This window comes from Chiloscyllium punctatum, chromosome 39 (assembly GCF_047496795.1).
Source record: "Chiloscyllium punctatum isolate Juve2018m chromosome 39, sChiPun1.3, whole genome shotgun sequence".
Lineage (NCBI taxonomy): Eukaryota > Metazoa > Chordata > Chondrichthyes > Orectolobiformes > Hemiscylliidae > Chiloscyllium > Chiloscyllium punctatum.
In genome coordinates this window covers 21,024,307-21,050,117 of record NC_092777.1, presented here as the reverse complement: position 1 = coordinate 21,050,117, position 25,811 = coordinate 21,024,307, and the positions used below count along the sequence as shown (strand labels likewise).

At 37.7% G+C, this 25,811-nt stretch overlaps 1 protein-coding gene across 1 annotated transcript; it reads right to left on the bottom strand.

Moving 5' to 3' along the window:
- Positions 1-3,582: 3,582 nt before the first annotated feature.
- LOC140463857 (myosin-4-like) lies at positions 3,583-25,163 on the bottom strand. Its single transcript, XM_072558285.1, has 40 exons — positions 25,118-25,163; positions 23,892-24,097; positions 23,660-23,803; positions 23,418-23,574; positions 23,264-23,291; positions 23,006-23,126; positions 22,809-22,901; positions 22,580-22,643; positions 22,377-22,475; positions 21,914-22,017; positions 21,052-21,190; positions 19,715-19,833; positions 19,461-19,610; positions 19,183-19,353; positions 18,776-19,076; positions 18,601-18,674; positions 18,336-18,423; positions 18,065-18,182; positions 17,832-17,955; positions 17,365-17,501; positions 16,972-17,227; positions 16,638-16,880; positions 14,950-15,126; positions 14,715-14,860; positions 14,268-14,358; positions 13,771-14,160; positions 13,534-13,660; positions 13,136-13,254; positions 11,887-12,083; positions 11,613-11,796; positions 10,391-10,556; positions 10,027-10,151; positions 8,920-9,228; positions 8,468-8,671; positions 7,676-7,801; positions 7,378-7,548; positions 6,474-6,578; positions 6,283-6,378; positions 3,884-4,018; positions 3,583-3,715 (listed from the first exon to the last, which is right to left on the bottom strand). Exons 2-40 carry the CDS (start codon positions 24,090-24,092, stop codon positions 3,698-3,700), a joined length of 5,817 nt encoding a protein of 1,938 aa, XP_072414386.1. The 5' UTR covers positions 24,093-24,097; positions 25,118-25,163; the 3' UTR covers positions 3,583-3,697.
- Positions 25,164-25,811: the final 648 nt, after the last annotated feature.

The following is a 25,811-nucleotide window of genomic DNA, read 5'->3' as shown; positions in this document are numbered from 1 at the left end:
TGTAATGAAATACATAGGTAATTAATCTAAGTTCATATTAATTTCTGTGCACATATAATATTGGAATCTGTCCAATCTTAACAATTAATTTTCCTATAAATCTGTGATAGCATATCTGCTATCATGTTTTTGTGATCCGCAACATGTACAAAGTTAGCTGAGCGATAGGAAACAGAGTAATGGCCTGGAGGAAGGATTGTATTGGAACTCCTCAGGAATCTGTATTGGGACTCTTACTTTTCCTGGTGTATATTATAATGATTTGAATTTTGCTGTGCAGGTATAATTTCAAAATTTGGTGATGACACAAAACTTGGAAGAATTATAACTTGAGGAGGACAGTGTGGAATTCTAAAATAGGACATTGACAAGTTTGTGGAGTTTAGAGGAAGCAGATAAGGTTAAATGCAGAAAGGGCTGAGGTGATGCAGTTTGGTAGGAAGAACATTGAAAGATATTACTAAATATGAGGTACAACTCTAGGGGAAGTAGGGACCTGGGTGTATGTGTGCACAGACCATTGGTTTGTAAAAACCAAGCGGGACAGAACAACAGCGCTTCACAGAAGTCACACTGATGATGTTACCCAGCATGGTAACGAAATGGCTACATAATAACTCAGCAGCTTCACGAGCCAACCAACTACCTCATCTACAACTCAAGGTACCGATCTTCACAAAAACCTGAATGTTGAGTCCTGAAGGCTAAAAGGTACTTAGATGGACAACGAGGTTTTGTTCTTCTAGGTTGTGTTGAACTTCCCTGGAGCACTGCAGCAGGCCTGAGACAGAAATATTAACATTGAAAGATAGTCGTATGTCAAACTGACAAGCAACTGGATACTCTGAGTCACTTTTACAGAGAGAGCAAAGTGTTCCACAAAGTTCTTATCCAGTCTGCTTTTTTTCTCCCCAGTGTAGAGAGGGCGACAATGTAGGCAACATTGTGCTGGAAGAACAACACCTAACTCTATTTATGTGACTAGTTCAGTTCCTGGTTAATGGTGACCATCCAGGATGTTGATAGTCGAGAATTGATAATTGATTGTCAAGTGGCAGTGTTTAAATTGTCTCTTATTGGAGATGGTCATTGCCTGGTATTATCTAGTGGAAATGTTATTTGCTGCTTTTCAGCCAAAGCCTAGGCTTGCTACATTTGCTTATGAACTGCTTCAGTATCTGAGGAATCACAAATTCTACTGAACATTATGCAGTTATAAGTGAACATTCCCAATCTGACCATAGAGTGGAGAGAAGCAGCTGATGGTTGGGCCTTGGACACTACCCTGAGGAATTCCAGCAGACAAGTTCCTGGAGCTGAGATGACTGACCTCTAATAATTACAAACACCTTCCAAATTGCCAGGTCCATCTCCAAAAAGTGGAGAGTTTTCCTCTATTTCCCATTGACTCCAGTTTTGTTACAGCTCCCTGATGCCACATTCAGTTAAAAGTGCCCATGTTGTCAAGGCTGTCAGTCCCACCTCAACTTTGAAAATCTGCTCTTTTGTCCATGTTTGAACCAAGGCTATACTGAGGTCAGAAGCTGAGTGGCCCTACCAGACTGGGCCTCAGTTCGAGTGCTGTTTTTCAACCTGTTGCTGACACCTTCCATCACTTTACTGATGGTCGGGAGGAGACTGATGGGGCAGTAATTGGCTGGGGTGGATTTGTCCTGCTTTTTGTGTATGGGACATACTTGGGCAATTTTCTACATTGTTGGGTAGAAGCCCCAGTGTGTAGCTGTACTGAATCAGGTTAGCTAGGGGTAGAGCAGGTTTGGGAGCATAAGTCTTCAGTAGTATTGCCAGAATGTTGAGGGCTTATAGCCTTTGCACTATCCATTATCTTCTACTGTTGGTATTATGTGAAGTAAATTTATTTATCTGAAGAGTGGCATCTGTGATGCTGGGAACTCTGGAGAAGGCTGAAATTGACCATCCACTAAACATTGTTCCAGTACTTTAGCTTTATCTTTTGCACTGATGTGCTGTGCTTCCAATTATTGAAGGTGGGGATATCTCTGGAACCTCCTCCTTCAGTGAATTTAATTGGCAACAATCATTCACAATTGAGTGTAGCAGGATGCATAGTTTAGATCTAATCCACTGGTTACACTGTTTAGCACACAAGTAGTCCTGTTTGGTAGCTTCACCAGGTTTACACCTCATTTTTAGATATGCCTGGTATTGCTAATGGCATGCCCTCCTACACACTCCATTGAACCAGTGTTGATCTTCTGGCTTGATAGTAATGGTAGAGTGGGGGAATATGCCAGGCCATGAGGTTGCAAATTGTGGTTGAATATGAACCTGCTGCTGATGGATCACAGTGCTGCATGGATCCCATGATTTGAGTTGCTAGATCTGTTCAAAGTCTGTCCCATCTAGCCCAATGGCAGTGCTGCACAACAAAATGTAAAGTATTATCAATGTGAAGGCAGGACTATGTCTCCACAAGGACTGTGCAGTGTTTCCTCTTACCGATACTGTCATGGATAGATGCACCTTAAACAGGTAAATAATGACAGTTTGAGTGACTGGGAAATTAATGGAATCTTTAACACGCAATGCTGAAATACCCTGTAGATAAAATATAATAATTGACAGTCAGAATAGATTTCCTAATTACTAGAGAGAATTGAAAGGTTGGGAGGTTATGCTAAGATTGTATTGAATCATGGTATCATTGCATGTAAGTGGTGTATGCATTTCTGGTTAGGAAAATAATTTGCAGGGACTGGAAGGATTTGGAGGAAACTTTGCAGGATCATCCAGAAACGTAAGGGTATACATACTGTGAAAAGATTTCCACATTGGGTCTTTTTATTGTTTTGATAAATTAAGTCTTAGTGTGAAAGTTGTTCACTCAATCATTTCTATGAATGGTTTTCAGAAGCGCAAATAAGCGCATAGTGATATATAAATGCCGGAGGAAACACCACAGAAGCGCTTCACGGGAGGCTCCCAAGCACTGAGGATGTCACCTAGACAGGGGACGAAACGTCTGCAACACAAATTCCCAGCTCGGCGAACAGAACCACAACATAGACAGAATGTTACCACCTGGTGGAAGAGCATATCCATAGGCCATAAACATAAGATAGTCACAAAGAAATCCAATCAGCAATAGAGAAGAAACTTCTTTATCTAAAGAGCGTTAAGAGTAGTCACTGGGAGTGGTTGGTGTGATTAATGTAAATGTATTTACATGGAGGTTAGGCAAGTGCATGATGGGGAAGGAAATAGAGTATTAGACTAATGGATTTGGCTGAAGAAAGCTGAGAGGAGACTTCAGTGGAGTACAAATGTTGGCATGGAAAGGCTGGATGAAATTAATTTCAGTGCCCTTTATCAGATGCAATCTCTCAGATGAAATTAAAACCTATTCATTTTAATATGGTTGTAAAGATAAGTCAAGTTCCCAATTAGCAATTTTAAACACACTATTCTAATAGTTTCTCCTTTCTACAGTCACATCATATCTTTGTTTACAATAAAATTTTATTGTAGTTTTTCTGTGCATCCTCTGTATGCCTAGAATATAATCAGGCCAGCCAACAAACTTAAGATGTACACAAAAAAGATTTTCCGAATTGCTGTTTTATTTCTACAGACAGAACTATCTTTATAAAACTATGTTACAAAGAAATACACATTTTGTGGATTTCTTCTTTGGACCATTTCAAATCATCTTCATCTACTCTTCAGCAGAGGCCTAATATGTAAAAAGAAAATGCAATGGTTAAATCAGTACAAGGAAAAAATGATTTTAAAATATGATACATACTGTGACTATCTCCCTAAACTTTTACCTTTAATTTTCATTTCAATTATTATCAATTTTTTTAATTTTGAGATTTCAACTCTGATACATTTACTATACCTTGGCGCCTATGTCACGGCTTTTACTTCTAAGTTTGTTGACTTGAGACTCTGCAATGTCAGCACGTTCCTCAGCTTCCTCCAACTCATGCTGTACCTTCCTGAACTTGGACAGATGAATATTGGCCTGCTCCTCCTGAAGGGAATACAGTAAAGTAAACAATCAGATTGCAGGCAGAGCAGTGATCACAGGAGAATGCATACTGCCACTGGAAGTGCAAATTATTCAGATAGGTTTTGAGTTCAGCTAAAAGTCATTATGGTGAAATTTAATACTGACCCCATAGTGGGTTTTGTGGAAGGAGCGTGTTTAGTCAGGCAGTAGGATAGAAAGCAATTAATGCATACTGAATGGCTTCCAGTGGTGGGTAGGATAGTCACTGTGTAGGGAGCCAAAGAAACAAACCCTGTCAAGGTTCTAGTCAAAGGCACTCAGTAATTGATCAAGTGAAATTCCTATCCACACATCCCCCTCAACTAGTATCTAACGAATGCAACCTACCCCTCCACCAAGACTCATTGAATTCAGCAATGACATTTGGTCTTGGATAATACATTATTGGCAGAGCCACCAGCTCCCTGAAGGTACTCAGGAGTAATACACAGCTGCACACACCATGGCAGAAATGCCATCTTTGGGGTCCTTGTTCTTGGGGAAGGTCCACTGTCATTGAGTTAAGTTCCTGATGGGCTGTCAGTGACAACCCAGATGCCTCTATTACGTATTGCCCTGTATATTTGGAGGTGACTATGAGCCCTAACGTTGTGACCCACACATTTTGATGACTTGGAAGTGCCGATGTTGGACTGAGCTAGACAAGGTCAGAAATCACTTGACTCAAAAGCTTCTGTTTTCAGACAAACCTGTTGAACTTTAACTTGGTGTTGTGTGATTTTTTTTTTAACCTAACACATTTTGATGTTTATAGTCCAATTCCTCAAAAAAAAAGTGTTTTTTTTTAAGAAGGCTTCACTATAAAGAGATTTAATTAATCCTCATTTGGGAACCTAAATCCAAACCCAACCTAGATTGAATAAAGACGTCTGTTTTTTGGTTGGTGAATATATTTAAATATTGTATTTTACAATTGAGTTTTCAGTTTGCAATTACAGAGGGAGATCATGTTTACTTTCTGAACTGCCTGAAACATTAGTTCCACTTAGCAGCACTTTAGAACCAGCATTCTTCAGGCAATTTTCAAAAGACATGATATTTGTTCCTAAGAAAGAGCTAAACTCTTTATTTTATAAAGTGTAATTTTTAACAACATCTCTTCCGATTTAGATAGAGACAACAAACATTCCTTAACAACACTGGAAAGGAAGTAAGTGATCTTTTGTTAATGTCTTCACAAGTGTCATTAAAAACTGCATCTGAAGTCGAAATACCACAAAATACAATGCTAATATTCAAAGAAGGCATGAGATAAAAATGGAAATTATCATCTGTACCTGGCAAACTGTTGGTGACATAATGCTTGATGATACCAATATTATCCTTCGATAATGTGAACCCCACTGGATTCTTGAACCATTTGAAAGTATAGTGGAAATAACTAGTAAATATTTATTTTGATTTAAGGAGACGTGCAAATCTTCTAAAATAGCCATTTCCATTAAATAAATTCACTAGATGAGCTGAACATTTTCTCAACGGTGAAAGTTTCACTTATGATTTACATTTTGAATGCCATTTTCAAAGATTCTGAAATGTGCCTCAATGTATGAATGTAATTAAGTTATTGTAAAATATAAAACACATAATGTTGGTCCTTTTTTAGGGATACCTTGGCTAAAAATTGGTCTGCACCTGCTTTGAATGTGGGTTTGCAATTTGCACTTGATCTGTGCCCAGTCCTATTAAATCAGTGGTGCCAATTCGGCCATTCCAATCAGAATCACAATCTGACTATACCTAGTGCTGCTGGTTTATGCCCTACACTCCAGTGCTGTCCCTATTCCTAGCCAGGGACAAGTAGCAATGCAAATGGCTAGAATGAGGTTAAGTCATTTTATTGCTCAGTGCTGTAAATTCCAATGTAATGGTCATAATTTCTCGAAAGTTTTGATGTATTTGAGAATTTACTTAATAGTAACAGCAATCATTCTGTACTGTGGTTCTGAGCTCTGAAGCTAAATTATGAGTAGCATCTTACAAAACTAAGTATGTTCTCATTGAGCAAGGTAGATAGAAAAATACAGAGAAAGCAGAGTGTATTGTAAACAAAATGACTTTATCTATTTATGCAGGAAACACATGGTTGATTGTCCTGACTTTTAGTATGGTTTCATGAGTGATTGATATAATAAAAATCTCTAAAATTTATATTTTAGTTTAACAAAATCATTTCCTTAAAACATTTTGGAGAATAAATTCAGCCACATTTCTTAGATACTTACAGACTCCTCACATTGCCTCTTGTAGGCCTTGACCTTCATCTGCAATTTGTCAACTAAGTCTTGCAGTCTCAGAATATTCTTTCTGTCTTCTTCAGACTGTAAATAAGAAAAAATAGGTAATACTTAGACTGAATTTTTTTCAAAGAGTTCTGAAAATAGTATGTCACTCCAAGTAATGAGCTTATAAATACCTGATAGGTCAGTTCCTTCACTCTTCTTTCATATTTACGAACACCTTTAATAGCTTCAGCACCTCGTTTCTGCTCAGCTTCCAGTTCATTTTCCAGTTCACGTACCTAAGCCAGCCATGAAATTGAATTTATTACCTTATATCCCCATTCAATTTCACATTGCCTTTTGTATTGTCATGATCAAAGTTGTTGATTTGCTCTCAGACTTTTGCTGTTAAGAGTCTATAGGGTAGTCAAAGTGAGTCAGAAGTTGTATCATGTATTTAGCCTGAATTAGCACCAGATGTCAACCTGATAAAGAAGTTACAGTGCACCACATAAGAAGAGTGGCCACTCATGGAACCATTTATCATCTGAGTGCCAATAAATGTTCCAGTTAGCATGGATTAAAGAGGCTACATTGCATTTTGGTAGTAAACAAATGGAGTAAAGAATCCAAGGTGAGGATTTTGACTGTTTCTTAATGCCAGTTCCATTTTCACTATTCACTTCAAGCTGGAGTTCAAGCTTGACTCATGAAACAGTTCGAGAGATTTTCTTGGATAGTTCTGCAGCAATGTTTTAATTAATTCACAGAATGCGGGTGCCGATGGCTGGGCCAGCAGGCACTGTCCATACCTATTCTGTAATTTCTCTGAGGATTTCAACAGAGAAAGGTTTAGGGTTTTGCTTCTCTATTTAATTGGACACCTTTTATGAGAGTCATTTGGAGAAAAGGTGTACTTGGTCGTGAGAACATGCCTGGAGGTACCCCCGATTTTCTATTTTACCATTTCCAGGCAAGATCAATTAGGCCCAAAATTGGGTAGTAAATATAGTCTTCCAAACAGGCATTTGTTGCAGTGGACATGAAAATTTACAAAACTTGGCATGCAGCATACAACAGTGCAACATTGTTGCTTACCCTAGCTTCCAATTTCTGGAGCTGTTTCTTTCCTCCCTTCATTGCCAGCTGCTCAGCCTCTTCCAGACGATGCTGTAGATCTTTCACTGTCTGCTCAAGGTTCTTTTTCATTCGTTCAAGGTGAGCGCTGGTGTCCTGTTCCTTCTTCAGCTCTTCAGCCATCATGGCAGCCTTGTTAATGTGAGGCAATTGAACAAATGATTATTTCTGCTCAAACTTCAAATGACATCAACAAAGTAATATCATTACTTAATCAATATTTGTAACAATACAAATAAATAGTGAACATTTAGCTTACATCTGTGATAGCCTTCTTTGCTTTCTCTTCAGCATTCCTGGATTCCTGAATTGTCTCATCCATTTCAGATTGGAGATGATTCAGGTCAGCATCCAGCTTCTTCTTGGTATTAATGAGACTTGTGTTCTACAGGAAAATTTAATTTATAAGAACATGTTTGAAAGATGTGTGAACTGAAAAAACAGCTGCTGCTTGATATTAACAACAAGGTGGGCAAAAGCAAAGCCTGACTTTAAAATGTATTGCTGCAATTTGAGTTTCTCCATAAGTCAGAACCTCATCTTTGAAAGGGAGGCAAGAGCTTCTGGTTTCATGTGTCACCTCTGGGATCCCTTCTGGGTGCAAAGGAGCAGCAGTGTAGTCCTGGCCTACCAAGCAAGCTTTCAGTCTCTACAGGCTTGTTCCCCAGCCACCCCCTCACCCCCATGACTGCAGATCTCCTGTATCAGCCCTGATTGTCAATATATGCCATAGGCATGCTCCCTTTCTGGATCACAGGCCTCTGCATTGCCATCTACTCTCCAGCAATGTTGGAGCTTTCTCCAGGAGACCTGCCCTGGCCATTTCTCCAACCAGCAGCAGAAGCTGTCCGTTTGGAGTGCTGCTGGCTACAAAGCACAAGCCTAAAAATGCTTGCAAGTTTCTGCCATTGAATTTGGCAAGGATATTTACGAGCCAAACATTAGAGAGCTCTAAGACCGCTTGAGTCGTCATGCACAACATCCCAGTCTTTTTGGAAATACAGTCTATGTACCTGATTCTGTTCAAACTGAAGTTAGACTGTGGACTGACCTGAGAGTGCAGTAGCTGTACTCTCTCTGTGACATCAAGAAGCTCTTGTTCAGCAATTTTGCGAGATCTATCTGTCTGCTCCAGGGCTGCTCTTATTTCTTCAATCTCAGCCTGCTGCAGGCTACTTCTGCGTTCAACCATTGCCAATTGCTCCTTCAAGTCTTCCTGGCCTCTGCAAGCCTCATCTAGTTGTAACTGGGTATCCTGTTTTGAATGTTGAAATATTTTGTCAGGAGATAATACAGTAAACCGTAATATATATATTGCAAATTTAATTAGAATTAGCTTTTTGAATGAGATCTTGCAAGTTTTAATAGTGGTAACAAATTATAATTTGTGTATTTTTCCAAACATATAGGACAATGCCATTATATGTACATAACTGTCAGTCCAAGTTTTGAGCGTGTTTAAAAATAACAATAAATCATAAACAAATCTTGTAATTAACAGACCTTTAATTGTCCTTGCACATTTCTGAGGTGTTTCTGAGCTTCTGAGGCTTGACGGTTTGCATGTCCCAACTGAATCTCCATTTCATTCAGGTCACCTTCCATTTTCTTTTTGATTCTTAAAGCATCATTTCTGCTCCTGATTTCAGCATCCAAGGCACTTTGCATTGTTTCTACAACTCTCTGGTGGTTCCTCTTCAGCTGATCGATCTCCTCATCTTTCTCTGTAATCTTCCTGTCAACTTCAGACTTTAATTGGCCCATTTCTAGCTGAATACGGAGGATCTTGCTTTCTTCATGTTCCAGAGAGGCCTGCATAGGACAGCATACAATAGTTTTGTTTTGTTACTGTGCACTTCTATTTCCAGCATTTTGAGCTTGATAATGTTTGTTACCATAGTTTCACATTTTTGGGAGGCTTTCAGCTTCCTCCATTGATTGACCAACCAACTTAAATAACTGCAGTGAATTAAGTACTGCATCAGTTGATTTCACTTCCACACAGAGAGTGAGGAGTTATTTAAGTTAGTCTATCAATTTTTAAAGTAACAGTTGTGCTAGACAATTGCTGTAACTCTCTTTTTCCATTTGGCAAATATTAATTCAAGATATTAATATAAAAGGTAATTCACTGTGTTAACCACATTATGTGATAAACAGTTATGCATGTGAACATGCCATTTATCCATTTCTTCCAATGTTAGAGATCCAAATTTAATATAAGCCTAACTGCAAAAAAAAATTGAAACTTTTGAGTTTGAAAAAACTTATCATTCTGTACTGCAGAAGTAGAAATCCATTGAATTGGCTTGATCAGTGCTGTATGTTTCTGTCATGAGCAACAATATATAAATCCAGTCTTCTTTCTGGTTATTTTTTCATGAAAAATTCATGTTCAGAAAAATCACCCATTTGTTACTGATGAAGGTTGACATTTAATCTATTTAGTCTGCTGCTTTTGAAATATTGAAAAGATATCAGTTCAATCAATTTTAAAACTGTCCAATGAGCTGGACAATTGTTGCAACTCTCTTACTTCATTTGGTAAATGTTATCAACCTAACTTTCAATTTTTCCAATTTGCGGGCCTTAAATAATTATTAGTTTTACCTCGGCTTCCTCCAGAGCTGACTGAATTTCACTCTTTTCCTGTTCAGCTGTCTTCTTTGCCTTTTCTACCTCGTGGAGGGCTTTGCTGCTTTCAGCCAGATGCTCAGTTAGATCAGAAATCTCCTCTGATTTATGAAAACAAAAGACACATTATGCATATTTAATGAGAATGATATTAAGATTGCCAAAGAAACATAAGGATAGTATACAACTATTGATGTGAGACTGATTCCTTGAGGACACAATGGGGATAAAAATGGCAAGAATGGAATTTTGCTAAAGTTTATGAACAGAAAGTGAAACATTTCGATTTAATAATCATATACACTTAAATATTTAAATCATGAGAGGTTTTCACACTTACGCTGCAGGTTCTTGTTCTCTCGTTTAAGAGTTTCAAGGTGATCCAGAGATTCCTCATATGCGTTCTTCATCTTGAAGACCTCAGTACTCAGAGTGCGGGACTCCTTCTGAGCTGCTTCCAATTCAGTCTGGCTTTCCTCAAATTTCTGTTTCCAGTCTGCCAGGATCTTGTAGTAGACAATTACAAGGTTGCAAATGAAATATGAGGATGCAGTTCTATAATCAATACTGATTTGAGCTGATGGTTGGGGGAATTGTGAAACACCACCTGCAGGATTAGGCCTACATTTTGATCTGAAAGTCACATTCTGTCTGTCTATCACAAGAGAACTTGATTCATGCATGTTTAATTGTCTGAAAACACAAAGCCTGCCTCTAAATGAATATATTCTCCTTGATAAGTGTCTGGAATGCTATTTGTTATCTTATATGAAAGATATATCTTATGGTCTTATGTTCAGTAACAAGTGATATAATGTACAGTGTAAGTATATTTATTACTTCCTTTCAAACAGTGGAAGAAGTGTAGGCTTTGTCATATTGTGACCACATATACACCAGCTTTAAGATTGTTAAGTAATATCACAATATGTGGCATTCTGTTAAAAAGACACCCACTTTGCTTTCAGTTACTTTGTGTTATGGATTCAGTGTAGTCAGTCATTTGTGTGTGGGATATACAGTAACAAATGTAAGCGCAGAACTTAGACTGAGTGTTAAGTCTGTCATTTTGTTGCCTTGTAAATCGTTAGTGGTGTAAATAAACTTTGAGACTCAACAAAAGCTGACTAGCTATGGTTTGTGCTACATGGCCTAACGTATTTTTAAAAAATCACAAATCAACATTCAATGTTTTAGTCCCTTCACCTTGGTCACATGATTTATTAGATCAAAGATGATTTGTACTTCAATTTCACTTACCAAAGCTATTACATTTACACTTATATCCTTTGATCCTTATACAACAAAAATCTATCCCTTCTGAACTTGCAAAATGGCAACTGGCCTTGAATCACAGTCTTTTTAAGGACAGAAAATTGTGTAACTTAATTGTCAGATGGGTTCTTCTAGAACTTTTGTCCGTTGAACAATTAGTTCTAATCCTACAACAGAATTACAGTGGTATCCATGCTTACCCATAGCAAAAACGATATAATAATAAGTACTATTATAAGACTTTAAAATCTCAGAGAAATAGAAACAAGGTCACAACATACTCTTACCTTGTCAAAGTTCCTCTGTTTCTTGTCAAGAGCTGCTGCTGCCGAATTTGCCCTCTCCACATCTATCATAAGGTCCTCCACTTCATTTTGCAATCTCTGTTTTGTCTTTTCCAGTGAAGCACATTTGGAGTTTACAGCCTCAATGTGCTCTTCTGCATCTTGCAGACGCTGAGCAAGCTTCTTCCTGAGAAGAGTAAGGCCAAAAATGTTGTAACAAATATCATCTCAATGACTATGTGGCACGAAACTCAATTCTCATTTCATTATAACTTACTTGGCCTCTTCCAGTTCCTCTGTGCGCTGGATTGCGTCAGTTTCGTATTTTGTTCTCCACTGAGCAACTTCACTATTGGCCTTGGACATGCCCCGCTGGAGCTCGGCCTTTGCTTCCTGTTCCTCTTCATATTGTTCACGGAGCAAATCACAATCATGGCGGGCGGATTGAAGAGCATGTGCCAAGGCACCCTTTGCCTGAAAAAAATTACAAAGTTAAATGAGGAATTATAAGTAAATAAGTCTGTGATTATTACCATGTTATTTTGCTAATTTGATAATGATTACAGTTAGCACATTTTGAGAAGAATTGTAACTCAGGTTTAGGTTCTGGATGTAGATTTGCTCACTGAGCTGGAAGGTTTGTTTTCAGACTTTTCATCACCCTACTAGGTAATATTATCAGTGAGCCTCAGGATGAAGCACTGTGCTGTGGCCCACTTTTTATTTATGTGTTTAGGTTTCCTTGGGTTGGTGATGTTATTTCTTGTAGTGATGTCATTTCATGTTCTTTTTCTCAGGAGGTGGTAAATGAGATCAAGTCAGTGTGTTTGTTGATACAGTTCCAGTTGGAATGCCGTGCTTCTAGGAATTCTCATGCGTGTCTCTGTTTGGCTTGTCCTAGGATGGATGTATTGTCCCAGTGGAAGCGGTGTCCTGCCTCATTTGTATGTAAAGAGACATGACCCACTCTCACTAGTATCTTTACATTCAACTAAGACAATACATCCATCCTAGGACAAGCCAAACAGAGACACGCATGAGAATTCCTAGAAGCATGGCATTTTGACCAGAACTATATTAACAAATTCATTGACTTGGATCCCATTTACTACCTCCTGAGAAAAAGATTAGGAAATGACATCACCATGGGAAATGACATCACCAACCAAAGGAAACCTAAACATATAAATTAAAATGCGGGCCATACCATCAGTGCTTTCTCTGGAGCTTCATAGATGATTTTACCTAGTATGGTGACGAAATGTCTGAAAACAAACCTTTCAGCTCAGCAAGCAAACCTACATCCAGTATGATTACAATTGTTAGAAGTATGAGCAGTTTTAAAGGTAACATCTCAGGTCAATCACGAGACCATCCTGTCAAGAAAAAGTAATATTTCAGAATGCTATAATGAGCTTAATCTCAAATGTTACGAAAATGAATTGAAAAACAAACGGAAATTAATTTAATAAATTATGAAATGTTCCATAATTAATATGGACAAATTGCTTAATTTATTCTGATACCTTTGTTTCTTCCTCCAACAGTCTCTTGAGCTCTTCAACCTGTTGAGTATATCCTTGTTTACCTCTTGTCAGCTGAGATACTAAGGTTTCTTTCTCCTCTACTTGGCGATTCAATTCACCTTTAATCAGAAGTTATTCCAAGCAAAACATTACAAATATGTTAAATGCAGATTAATTATGTTTAATTGCATGCAAGTGACGAGCAGTAATTCATAATTCACATTGCACGGACCAACAACATAACTATAATTGTTGCATTAAGAGATGTTTAACTGTAAAGATTTAACATAGTATATGAAGATAAAAGTGTAATGTTTAGCTACGGTCAGCCAACTGGCTTTCTGGAATAGAATATGAAGGTAGTATTGATCAAACTTTGAAAAATAACAGATAAATACCATTTTCTGTTGCAAGGCGTGCTTTTTGAGTTGATAAATCATTGATCAAACGTTGATGCTCATCATGTTTGGCCTTCAGTTCGCTGACCTGGTCCTCAAGAGTCCGAGCCACTTTCTCAAGGTTTGCCTAAAACCAATATAGAGAATTCTCAAAGGATATGAAAGAAAACAAACAATAGTAATTTATTCGTGCTAATTATATGAATGAAGAGTGTACAGCCACATTGACAAGCATACCTTGTTTTTCGAGACGGATTCCATGTTGCTTGCTAGGTCATCAATCTCCATCTTCAGCTCACTCTTTTCCTTCTCCAGCTTCTGTTTCACACGTTGCAGGTTGTCGATTTGTTCCCCAAGTTCAGCCACACTATCAGCCTGCTTCTTGCGAAGAGCAGCAGCTGTGGCTTCATGCTGGAGGGTTGCTTCTTCCAGATCGCGGCGCATCTTCTGAAACTCCGCTTCACGTTTCTTGTTCATTTCGATCTGTGCTGCAGTCGCACCACCAGCTTCTTCTAGTCGTTCACTGATCTCTTCAAGTTCCCGAGCAAGGTCAGCTCTCTGCTTCTCAGTCTTAGCACGAGAGGCACGTTCAGCTTCAATTTCCTCTTCAAGCTCTTCAATACGAGCCTTGAAGTAAATATTCATTGATTATAATCCTGGAATAAGTAGCATCAGTTCATGCATCTAATGTTTTTGAAGGAAACATTGATATTTTTACCAGATAAATAAATCACCTGTAATTCTTTAATCTTTTTCTGCAGTTGGGAACCCAAAACCTGTTCATCTTCAACTTTACTTAGAAGTTGGCTGATTTCAAATTCTTTCCTTTAATAATAAGGGATAAATTAAACTTAATCACTCAGTTATCGTATTTCCATATTATTAATGAACTTGCTCGAGAATCTGTTTCACTGACAGCTGATACTCAGGAATATGTAAAATGCAATCTCAGTTTCTTAACTAGTACAGTGTACTTTCTGTGAGGTGTACTCTTTTGAACACTTAAAATTAGTAACTTTTTGAATGCAATCAGAATGATCACAATATCAAAGTATTGAATTTAGAATTATCTTCTGACTAAAGAATCAATATCTCCAATAAAGAGCTCCATTTTCTTATCACCAAAAAGGAAATATATAGAAATTCTAATAAATATAAGGAAAGAAAACACAGAAACTGACTTTTTTAGCTTCTCATCTAATTGCTGCTTATCATTCTCCAAGTCCATTATGGTTTCTTGTGACAGCTTCAAGTCACCTTCAAGCTTTCTCTTAGCGCGTTCAAGATCCATGCGAAGTTTCTTCTCTTGCTCGAGAGAACCTTCAAGCTTTTATGGAAACAAAACATTTTTAATTGAATTTTGAAGAAATAATCTCATTATCATCAATCATTTTTTACCTATTTATGATCACTTACGTCGTCAACTTGCTGCTCCAGCTTAGTTTTTGCTTTGGTCAGAGTGTTGACTTTATCTTCTTCAGCCTGAAGGTCATCCAGAGTTTGCTGATGGGCCTCTTGGAGAGCTTTCTTTTCCTTTGTTAATTTAGCAATGCTTTCATCAAGGGTAGCCATCTCCTCAGTCAGGTTTTTAACCTTTGTTCATCAAAAATCAAACATACAGAAAACTTTCATGAAGTACCATCAACAGATGTAAACATTCTGTATTTATCAATTATTTGTAATGAAACTAAAACATTGAGGAAATTAATGGAATTAAAGCGTGACAAATCCCAGGACCTGACAGATTTCATTGCGGGCTGCTAAAGGAAGAAGAGGAGCTTCTATGATCTTTCAGAATTCCCTAGATACAGAAGTCATTCTTCTGGATTGGAAAATTCCACATGTCACTCTGCTTTTTAAGACAATCAAAAGAGGAAAACCAGGGAATTACAGACCAGATAAACTAACACTGTGGTGGGGAAATTGTGGGTCTCTTTCATCAAGGACTTCCACAAGGCATTTCATAACAGACGATTGACTAAGGTAGTTACAGAATTGAGGGCAAATTACTGACATGGCTGAGAAATTGGTTGAGTGGCAGGCAACAGCTGAGATAATTTGTATTCAAATGGGCCAAATATTACCAGTGGTGGCCCAGAAATACATGTATTAGGTTCTCAATTATTAATTATTTATTAATGACTTTAATAATGACATAGAAAGTCCTATATCCAAATTTGCTCATGACACAAATTTTAAATAGCGCAGATAAAAATGTAAAATTACAAAGGGATCTTGACAGACTAAGTGGATGGGCAAAATTATGGCAGATGTAAGCAACATTTACCATTTTGGTTATCCATTTTGGACCGAAAAAGGTTACATGAGGGTACTATCTGGATGGTATGAAATTTACCACGGGGACATCCAAGGAGACTTGGGTTCAGATGTTCAAAGTGCATATTTCTTTGAAATGTCACAAACAGGTGCAGAAAATAATCAAGAAAGCTAATGGAATGTTGGCCTTTATATTGTGGAGGACTGGAGGAAAGGATGCAGAAATTATACCACAATTACACAAAATCCTGGTTCGGTTCCACATAAAGGACTGTGAGCAGATCTGGGCACCACATCTTAAGAAGGATATATGGGTCATGAAGGGAATACATCATAGGTTTATAAGAATGATATCTGGACTTAAGGGATTAAGATATGAGGAACGAATATCCCTGCTTTCTCCAGAATTTAGAAAGTTAAGTGGTAATATAATTGAAGTCTTCAAGATATTATAATGATAGGTTAGATAAAGATAAATTATTTCCACTAGTTGGGGATTCTAGAACATGGGAGAATAATCTGTGAATTAGTGCCAGACCATTTAGGAGAGAGAGACATTTGAAAGCATTTCTGCATACAAAGGGTGACAGATGTTTGGAATCCTTATCCACAAATGGTAATGGATGCTGGATCAGTTAATAATTTTAAATCTGACTTCGATTCTTTTTGTTAAGCAAAGATTTTAAGGGATACAGGCCAAAGGCAGATATGTGATGTGAGGCCACAGGTCAACCATGATATCGTTGAATGGAACAACAGGCTGAAGGGCTGAATGGCCTCTTCCTGTACCTATGTTCCTATGTTTATACAAAAAGACCTTTTCATACCTTGTTCTCCGTGGCATGTTTTTCTTTTTCAACTTTGGCCAAAGTGAGTTCCAAGTCATCAATATCCTTCTTCAGTTCTGAGCACTCATCCTCCAGTTTTCTTTTCTTAGCTGTGAGTTCAGCATTTATCTCCTCTTCATCTTCTAATCTTTCATTGGCTTCCTTTAGTTTAGCCTCCAGTTGAATTTTATTTTTAATGAGTCCCTCACATCTTTCTTCTGCATCTGCCAGAGTTTCAATTTCCTGCAAAAAGATGATGGAATTAATTACATGAGGCTGTACTTTTGCGAAGTTGTAAACCGTGCTTATTGAATTACTTTGAAAATGTTGATACCGCTTGGACTTGGAGTTCAAGGTCATTCTTTTCCTGAACAATAGCCACCATTTTTTCTTCCAATTCCTTCCTGCGAGCTTCAGATTTGGCAAGTGCTTCCTTAGTTTTCTCAAACTCATCTTTCATATTTGCCATTTCCTTCTCAGTTTCTGCACTCTTCAGGAGAGGTTTGATCTTGAAATACAATTGCATCCATGGCCAGTGTTTGACATTTGTGAAAGCACGGATGTTGTACTGCAGAGTGTACAGTGCTTCCCTGAAGGATGCAATTAGACGAGACACAGTTTATAACAATCCTTATTAAGCATTTTATGTGAATAAAATTATGTAGTGTTTTGTAAAATGTTTTATATTGATCCATTTATTTTGATGTTCGCACCAAATGACATTTACCTTCTTTCCATCATTTTCTTAAATTCAACCCTCATTAGGAATCCACGGCACATAGCCTGTGTGCGGGTAACAAGTTGAGCCAATTTTTCGTCTCTCATCTCTTCAAGTGTACCCAAGAGACCAGCCTTGAAGAACACCTTAAATAAATGAAAGAAGGTGCTCAGCTTTTTTGCTGAAGGGCAAAATGTAAATTTGTAAACTGTTGTAAATTTTAAAAGCAATGTTCTATTTGGTTTGCATTGCTAAATTGAGAGAAGACCAGTTCTGTCACAGTTCGTGTGGAATGCTTTGTCCCTGTCCAAAGAGATTAATTTGTAGTGGATTTGGACGAGCTCAGTTTTTCTAATTCCATAATAATGCAGGAGGAATATACCATCTATTATGTTCTCCAACTTAAACATAAAGTTATATTGATGGATTCTTCCTATTACTTCACAATAAGAAACTTTCATTTTAAATGCGATTACCTTTGTGTGTCCAAATTTGTACTGTGTGTGATCGACATCAATGGATCCCAATAGCTTCTCAGAAGCCTTCTTGCTATCAATGAACTGACCTTCAGGAATGGCACTTGCATTAAGAATCCGGTATCTATTGTATTAGAATATTAAACATATTATTGTTATTTCTCTTTAGAACTGTATCTGCTAATTAATATTGTATAATATAAATTTGACATGAGCATTTTAATTTTCAATACCTTTGCTTGAAGTCACCATAGATGATTCTGCTTGGGAATCCCTTTCTGCAGATTCTGATACCTTCAAGCACACCATTGCACCTCAGCTGGTGTATGACAAGGAAGTTATCCATTGCACCTGTTGGTTAAACATACAATAATTTAAATACAACACACCAAACAAATATCTTATGTCCTTTTAAGTTTAAAAACCAAGGACTGTACATATTACGTATTTGATTTGTGATTTATTTATCAAAAACTTTGTGTATAGAGAGGAAAGTACACTTGCCTGGTGTCTTTGTCTCATTGGGGATAATACAGCGTACAAAATGTGGATGTGTAGTTCTCAGGTTAGTCATCAGCTTGCCTAAATTTTCCTTTGAAGTGAACAAGATAGGAACATTGATCTCCAGTTTTGTCTCACAGAATTGATTATAATTCAAGACAATGTACTTAACATATCTGGCAAACTCAACCAATATTTTTCTCACTCAAATTCATTAGAACTTGGTTCACTACATATTATAAAATGTCCAGGTCAGAGAAAAACATACCCTAAATAGAGCTGATACTGTCTGGAAGGAAGCACCCTTCTTTTTGCCACCCTTTTTGGCACCACCGGTTTCAGCTATAAAAGAGGAAGACGTGTTTATTCTAATTGAGTTCGGAAAGTGAGGAATGCAATGTTCACAAAATGGAATGTTAAAATTTCCTGTAATATAATTTTACCTTCAGCTCCTGCTGCATAGAGATGAGCCAGTAGTTTCACTGATGATTTCTGGAAAAGTCCAGTTACAGTTTCATTCAGGGGGTCCTTGTTCTTATCCAGCCAGCCAGTAATGTTGTAGTCCACAGTTCCAGCATAATGGACCAGTGAGAAGTGAGCTTCAGCCTTTCCTTTGGCAGGCTTTGGTTTCTGGAAGTTGTTTGACTTTCCAAGATGCTGATCATATAGTTTGTTCTTGAAAGTTGTATCTGAGGCCTTGGGGAACATGCACTCCTCTTCCAGAATTGAGAAGATGCCCATGGGCTGCGGATGTGACAACATTTATGGATGCTGAGATAATTAAATAAAAGAAATGATGTCTCTATAAATAGATTTCAGCTTTAATTAACATTTGCATGATATTACTGACCTTTTCAATGAGCTCAATGCAAGCAGCCAGATCCATACCAAAATCAATGAATTCCCATTCAATTCCTTCCTTCTTGTACTCTTCTTGTTCCAGAACAAACATATGGTGGTTGAAGAACTGCTGCAGCTTCTCATTAGTGAAGTTGATACATAACTGTTCCAGGCTGTTGAACTAAATACACAGAGCAATTGAAAGTGTTAATTAATCATTGACTTGTGATTTTGGTGCTATCTTGTTTTAATAGTTTATTTTGTGCTATTTATGTTTCTATTTCTTACATCAAAAATTTCAAACCCAGCAATATCCAGCACACCAATGAAAAATTGTCTGGCCTGTTTTGTGTCCAATTGCTGATTGATACGGATAACCATCCACAAGAACATTTTCTCAAAAATAGATTTGGCAAGGGCACCAACAGAATTGTAGACCTGAAAGAATAGAAAACTTGTTTGAACCAAAAGTAGAACCTCAGTTAAATGTATTAAATGTCCATGCATGCATGTTATTGCACTAATATTTTTATAAACTGTACCTGCTGAACAGTTTGACCTTTGGTCACAAATTCATTGCCAACCTTTACTCGGGGGTAGCATAAAGCCTTTAGCAAATCTGCAGAATTGAGGCCGGTCAGGTAAGCAACTTTGTCGGCATCTAATAAAATAAAAAGAGTCCTCTAAATTGAGAATGCTGCAATAAACCGTGAGCACTATTGGTTTTCATTTTCTTAGTTAAGATGTCTTACTGCTGTGCTGAGTGGTCTTGTACTGCAATGTATATAATTTTTCTCTCTGAATCAGAAGCTCTGGGTTCAGATTGAAGTGCAGGATTTGGTGGCCAAATAAAAATCCTGCCAATAAATCAACTAAAGAGATAGAGTGTCAATCTGCAAATCTGCAAATGGAGAAAGACTACAGAAAGCTGCAGTACAGAGGCATTTGGGTGTCCTCTGCATAAATGACAAAAAGTTAATGTCCAAGTTTAGCAGGTAGGATGGAAGGCAAATCAAATGTTGGCCTTTATTCTAAAGGAAATGGAACATAAAAATAGAGAAATTTGCTAAAACAGTACAAAGTACTTGAATGCTGTGAACACTTTTGGGTTTTTTATCGAACAAAAGACATTGGAGACATTCAGCAAAAGTTCAGTAGGTTGATCTGAGGATGAAAGGATTTTCTTGTTTGAAAGTGTTTGAGGAGGCTGGGCTTGTATTCTTTGGACTTTAAAATAAGAGGTGATCTTATTGAAGCTTATAAGATTCTTACAAGATCCCTATAAGAGTCTTACAAGGTAGATGCAGAGAGACTGTTTCCCATTGTAGGTGAATCCCAAATTTGACTCCATTTGTTTCTTAAAGAACACACATTACCATTTTGGAATTAGTTACAAAACAGTTTATATTATAAATTTAAATAAACAGTGTATTTTATTGAATGAAATTTAATTGGATCATAGCAACAGGAATAAGCCATTCAGCCCCTCTGGCCTGTTTCACTATTCAATGAGATCATACCTGATCCGTAGTCGAACTGCATATCAATACCTTTCCTGAATAAAATACGATTTATCTCAGATTTAAAATAGATAAATGATCCAGTATCCATTGCCATTTGTGGAAGAGTTCCAAACATCTACCACCGTTTGTGTGTCAAAGTGCTTCCAAACATTTCTCCTGAATGGCGTGGCCTTATATCTCAGACTATGACCCCTAGTTCTGGAATGTGCAACCAATAGCAATAGGTCATCTTTACCTACCCTATTATTTTCTGTTAATATCTTGATGTCTTTGATAAGATCACCCCTTAAGCTTGTAATCTGAATATATAACCTTTATTAATGGATGTAGTAAATGGAGATGTGTGACATTGTTACCTTCTGTGCCATCAGGCTCAGCTTGCTCCTCTCGTTGTTTCTGCTTGAACTTCATGTTACCAAAGTGCATTACTGCACCAGTGAGTTTGTAGATGCCCCATTTCTCCTCATTGGTGAAGCCCAGGATATCGATAGCAGTCTTTATAACCAAACAATAGAGTGAAAATCAAAAAGAAAGGAAACATTTGTTGAAATAGTCTCATCTACTTATTTGTGAAAGTATTAAAATTTATTTTGAAATGTCATGCTACCACACCCTATGCATCAAAATCAAAAATATTTCAATTTTCTGTCTGGAAGCATGGATATAAGCTGGATAGGCTGGAATATTTTTCACTGGAGTGAAGGAGGTTGAAGGGTGATCTTATGGGGTGTTTTAAATCAGGAAGGGTATGCATAAGGTGAATGACAGGTTTTTTTTTCCCAGGGTGGGCGATTTCATGTTGAGGGAGCATTTTTTTAAGGAGAGAGGAGAAAAATTTAAAAAGGTCATGAGAGATAACTTTTTTGCACGGAGTAGTTTGTGTGTGGAATGAACTTCCAGTGGGAGTGGTGGATGTGAGTACAGTTAGAATGTTTAAAAGATATTTGGATAAGTACATGAACAAGAAATATTTGGAGGAATATGGACCTATCTCAGGCAGGTGACTCATTTAGTTTGGAATTATATTTCATATGCAGTAGTTGGACTGAAGGTCTGTTTCCATGCTGTAGGATTCTATGACTGTATCATCTTTATTCTAATTTTTGCTATATTGAAGAAAAATGGAGTATTTGTGCTAATTGCCAAATTTTTGCATGCTTTTCAAGATATCAGCGGGGATAAGAAAATACAACTAAAGCATAAACAGATGATACTCACATCAGTTGCCACCAGTTCTTCATTATCATCAATACTGTTGACACTAATCTCACCCTGGCTGACAAATGGATAATCATAGGGATTGGTGGTAATGAGGCAAGCCTCTGCAGAAAACAAAATAAACATTTTGTGGGAATGTTTTCAATAAATAGAATAAATGTTCCATAGCACCCAGTTTTACCCTCGTGTTTCTTCTCTTCCATTCAGCCAAACGTCAAATTCAGTTTAAGTTCTATATACATCAAGCCACCACTGAATGCATTACAGACAGGCGAACCCTTATATCAGATAAAGTTGGAGTTAAAATGCAAAAACAACAGCATTAAATTACAAGAATAATGCGTAGTTTTTAAAAAAAAGTTATCTATTTGTAAAATGAGTTTAGGGTACAGTGTATGGTCAAAATTAAAGCTTTGGAACTAATAACTCCCAGGTTAGCAGAGAACAAAACTTCTGTCCTTACCAACAATTTCTGGCTTGAAGTTTGTCATCATCTGGTAGAAAATGTGGTAACTCCTTTCAGCTTTTAGCTGGAAAGTTACTCTGGATTTTTCCAGCAGATCTAGAGAGAGTGTGCACATACAAATGTAGATTTACTGATGAACCATTGTGTTTGACCAGAACTCCATCGACAAACGTTGGAGGATTAACTTCAACGGTACTTACAGGTTTCAATATCAGCAGAAGCCAGTTTCCCAGTGGCCCCGAAGTGAATTCGGATGAATTTACCCTGGAATGTGAAGGTTATTGAAATCAGAGATTTGAAGCAAGATTTTACAACAAATGCACGGTTTAATTTCTGATATTGGCAGATCCTGATGCTAATAAGTGCAGTGCACACCAGAGATACAGTGCAAGATAGCCTGCAACTGAAGGAAATGTTTCAGAAACTTACGAAGCGAGAGGAGTTGTCGTTTCTCACTGTCTTGGCATTCCCAAAGGCTTCCAGCAATGGGTTAGCCTGGATGATTTGATCCTCCAGGGACCCCTGCAAAAAGATTTCCCGTTAACAGTTTGGAGAATTCTTTGAGGAACGGGTTACTAGCAAACAGCAAGAAATTGCTGCATTTTACTAGAATCCTTTTCTTTTACCTGCATCTTCCCAGATTTCTGAGCTTCTTTCTTCTTGTTTGGATCAGTTGCGGCTCCAACTGAGGCAAAGTATTGGATGACACGTTTCGTGTTCACGGTCTTTCCGGCACCAGATTCTCCGCTGGACAGGAGGGATATAGAAAATGAGGAAATTAACAAGTGCTGGACCAACAAAGCGATTAGAATAGTCCGGAGTCGATGCCAGTTCTGTTCCCTAACTCCCGACCTCTGCGGGATTATATTAAAACAGCAACTTACGTGATCAGGATCGACTGGTTTTCGCGATCTGTGAAGAAGAAGATCAAAATTGATAACAGAATGCTGCGTCCGTTCATCCCATTGTCCTAGTTTCAACCAGTATTGAAAAAAAAAATCAGACAGGGATAAAATGAACGAAAAAGCACAAACTCACCAGTTTGCATGAACTGATAGGCGTTATCAGAGATGGAGAAGATGTGGGGTGGAGCCTCTTGACGCTTCTTGCCCCTATAAGCAGCCACGACTTCGGGATCGTACACGGGCAACCACTTGTAGGGGTTCACCGTGACACAGAACAGCCCAGAGTAGGTCTACATTTGGGGAAAAGAATGAGACACTTTTTTCGTATCTTCCACGATCATGTTTAATGATGCAATCTGCATCTACCGTACTTACATAGATCATCCAGGCAGCATAACGCTCTTTGAGGTTATACAACACAGATGCTTCATTCAAGTGGGTCAACATGGCCATGTCTTCGATTTTATCGAATTTTGGAGGATTCATTGGTAGAACTTGGTCTTCTTTGACAGTTACAGTCTGCAGAATAATTGGCATATTAATCTAAAGGAATATCGAGTTTTGTGAATGATTTCAGAAAGATTTACTTAACCGTTGTTCAACTGACCCTCTTGTCGATAGTCTCCACAGTGGCTTTACCACCTTCCTTGCTCTTGACTGTACCTTTGACGTACAATTCCTTGTCGTCGGAGATATAGCAGGCGGTTTTGGCATCGAATGGTCGGTTCTGAGCCTCCAATCTCTCCTTTTCACTTTTGCGTAAAAAGGACGCCGCCTTTCCAAACGCTGCCATTTCCGAATCCCCCATGGCTTCTGTTTATTGTTAAGATAGAGATTGAGTGCATTACTTTCTGACACAATTAATTTTCACTTTGGTCAGGAAGCAAGATCGCTTATATTTGAACTTAATCAATTACTGCTTGAGCGAGAAAAAGATATATCTTGTTCATTTATTTCTGAGTTTTACTTATATATTGCAATATTTTGTTCTGTTATTGCAGTAATTCGTAGAGTTCATTGAGAGTTTAATTGTAAGCTCTGCAGATATAGTAACCTTTATCATTTATTGCATGCTTTTCAATCCTTAAACTATTTTTTTAGCGATTTGATTAGCTGCAGTTCAAAACTATAAGACTACAACTCCATCCACATTCAGCGGAGCTGATTCTCTCAAAGCAGACTCGATGAGCCGAATGGCTTAATCCGGAACTGTCCGATTTCTCCAGATACGTAGTCTGTTTCTGAAGAAAACGAACGGCATCCTTGTCCTGCTGATCTCACTGCTATCAAAATGACGGGTGTGGCTTTTAATTTTCAAAATCGGAGCAATTTGTCCACCGCTTATTTCGGCAGTGTTGCAGAGGAGACAAATTGCTCGAACATTACACATTATATCTTTTCAATGGTAATGTCCACGGATTGGCCATGTTTAAAACACCAAGTCATTCCCAAGTTTTAATTACACTAAATTACATTTTTGTATTCTGTGATTTCAAAGCCGTCGGACACTTTAAATATGTGGCGCGCGATATTTATGTGCCATTGAAATGTTATGCAATACTGTGCTGCCGGATGCTAAAGTCGCTGTCTGCAGCACGGTGTTAGATAATAATCTGAAATCAAATAACTTGCAGACTAGAATGCAAGTCGTTTGTGAGGTTCACGATTACACTCAGTGCTCGTTTAGAGAGCCGGAACGGACGCGATGGGCCGAACAGCATCCTTCTGCACCGTAACGATTCTGCGATTCATTTCTTAATTCAGTGGCACTGATTTTTTTTAAATTGATTCAGAAAAATAGAGTTTCCATTTGGATGCAGTAATAATCCGTACCTTTTATCAGTCACAGGCAAGAAGAAACAAACCTCCACAGCAAAGTCTAGCAAAAAAAAAGTACAAAAACGGATGCATTTTACTTTTTTGGATCTAATTTCAATGTGCAAATCATTGTTATATCCTCTGACCCTTATTTTGAGAGACGTTTCTGAAATAATTTATTTTGTTATAATATTAAGTGACATGCTAGAAACATTAACCTCAAATAATAATACAATATAGTGACAAACTTACCCTGATGGTTGGACACCAGCAGCTCTCTATTTCCTGGACATCTTATATATGTGATTTTTTTTGTTGGCACAGCAGGTCCAGTTCCTATATTTAGCATACAAAAGCCCAATGATTGCTTTAACTGGTATTCTAATATCAGGATAAAATTAGAGAAGCAACATCAGTAATTTCATTTGGTATTTCTCAGTATCCATCCTGTCATCATCATATGTTTCTATATATGTTCAGCACTTGAAACTGAATATGACAAGCCCTGTTTTTGATACCTTCATACACTGAAATTCTAAAATAGGTTGTAGTGAACAGGTGGAACTTGGTGAGCATAGTTGGCAGATATTGTTAAGAAATGGACTTGCTAAAATATGCCTTGCAGTTTTTTTAAGTTCACTCTATATTATAGATTTTCGAAGTACAGCCACACAAGCCTGCAAACAGCAGCAGCGTATTATTTTTAATT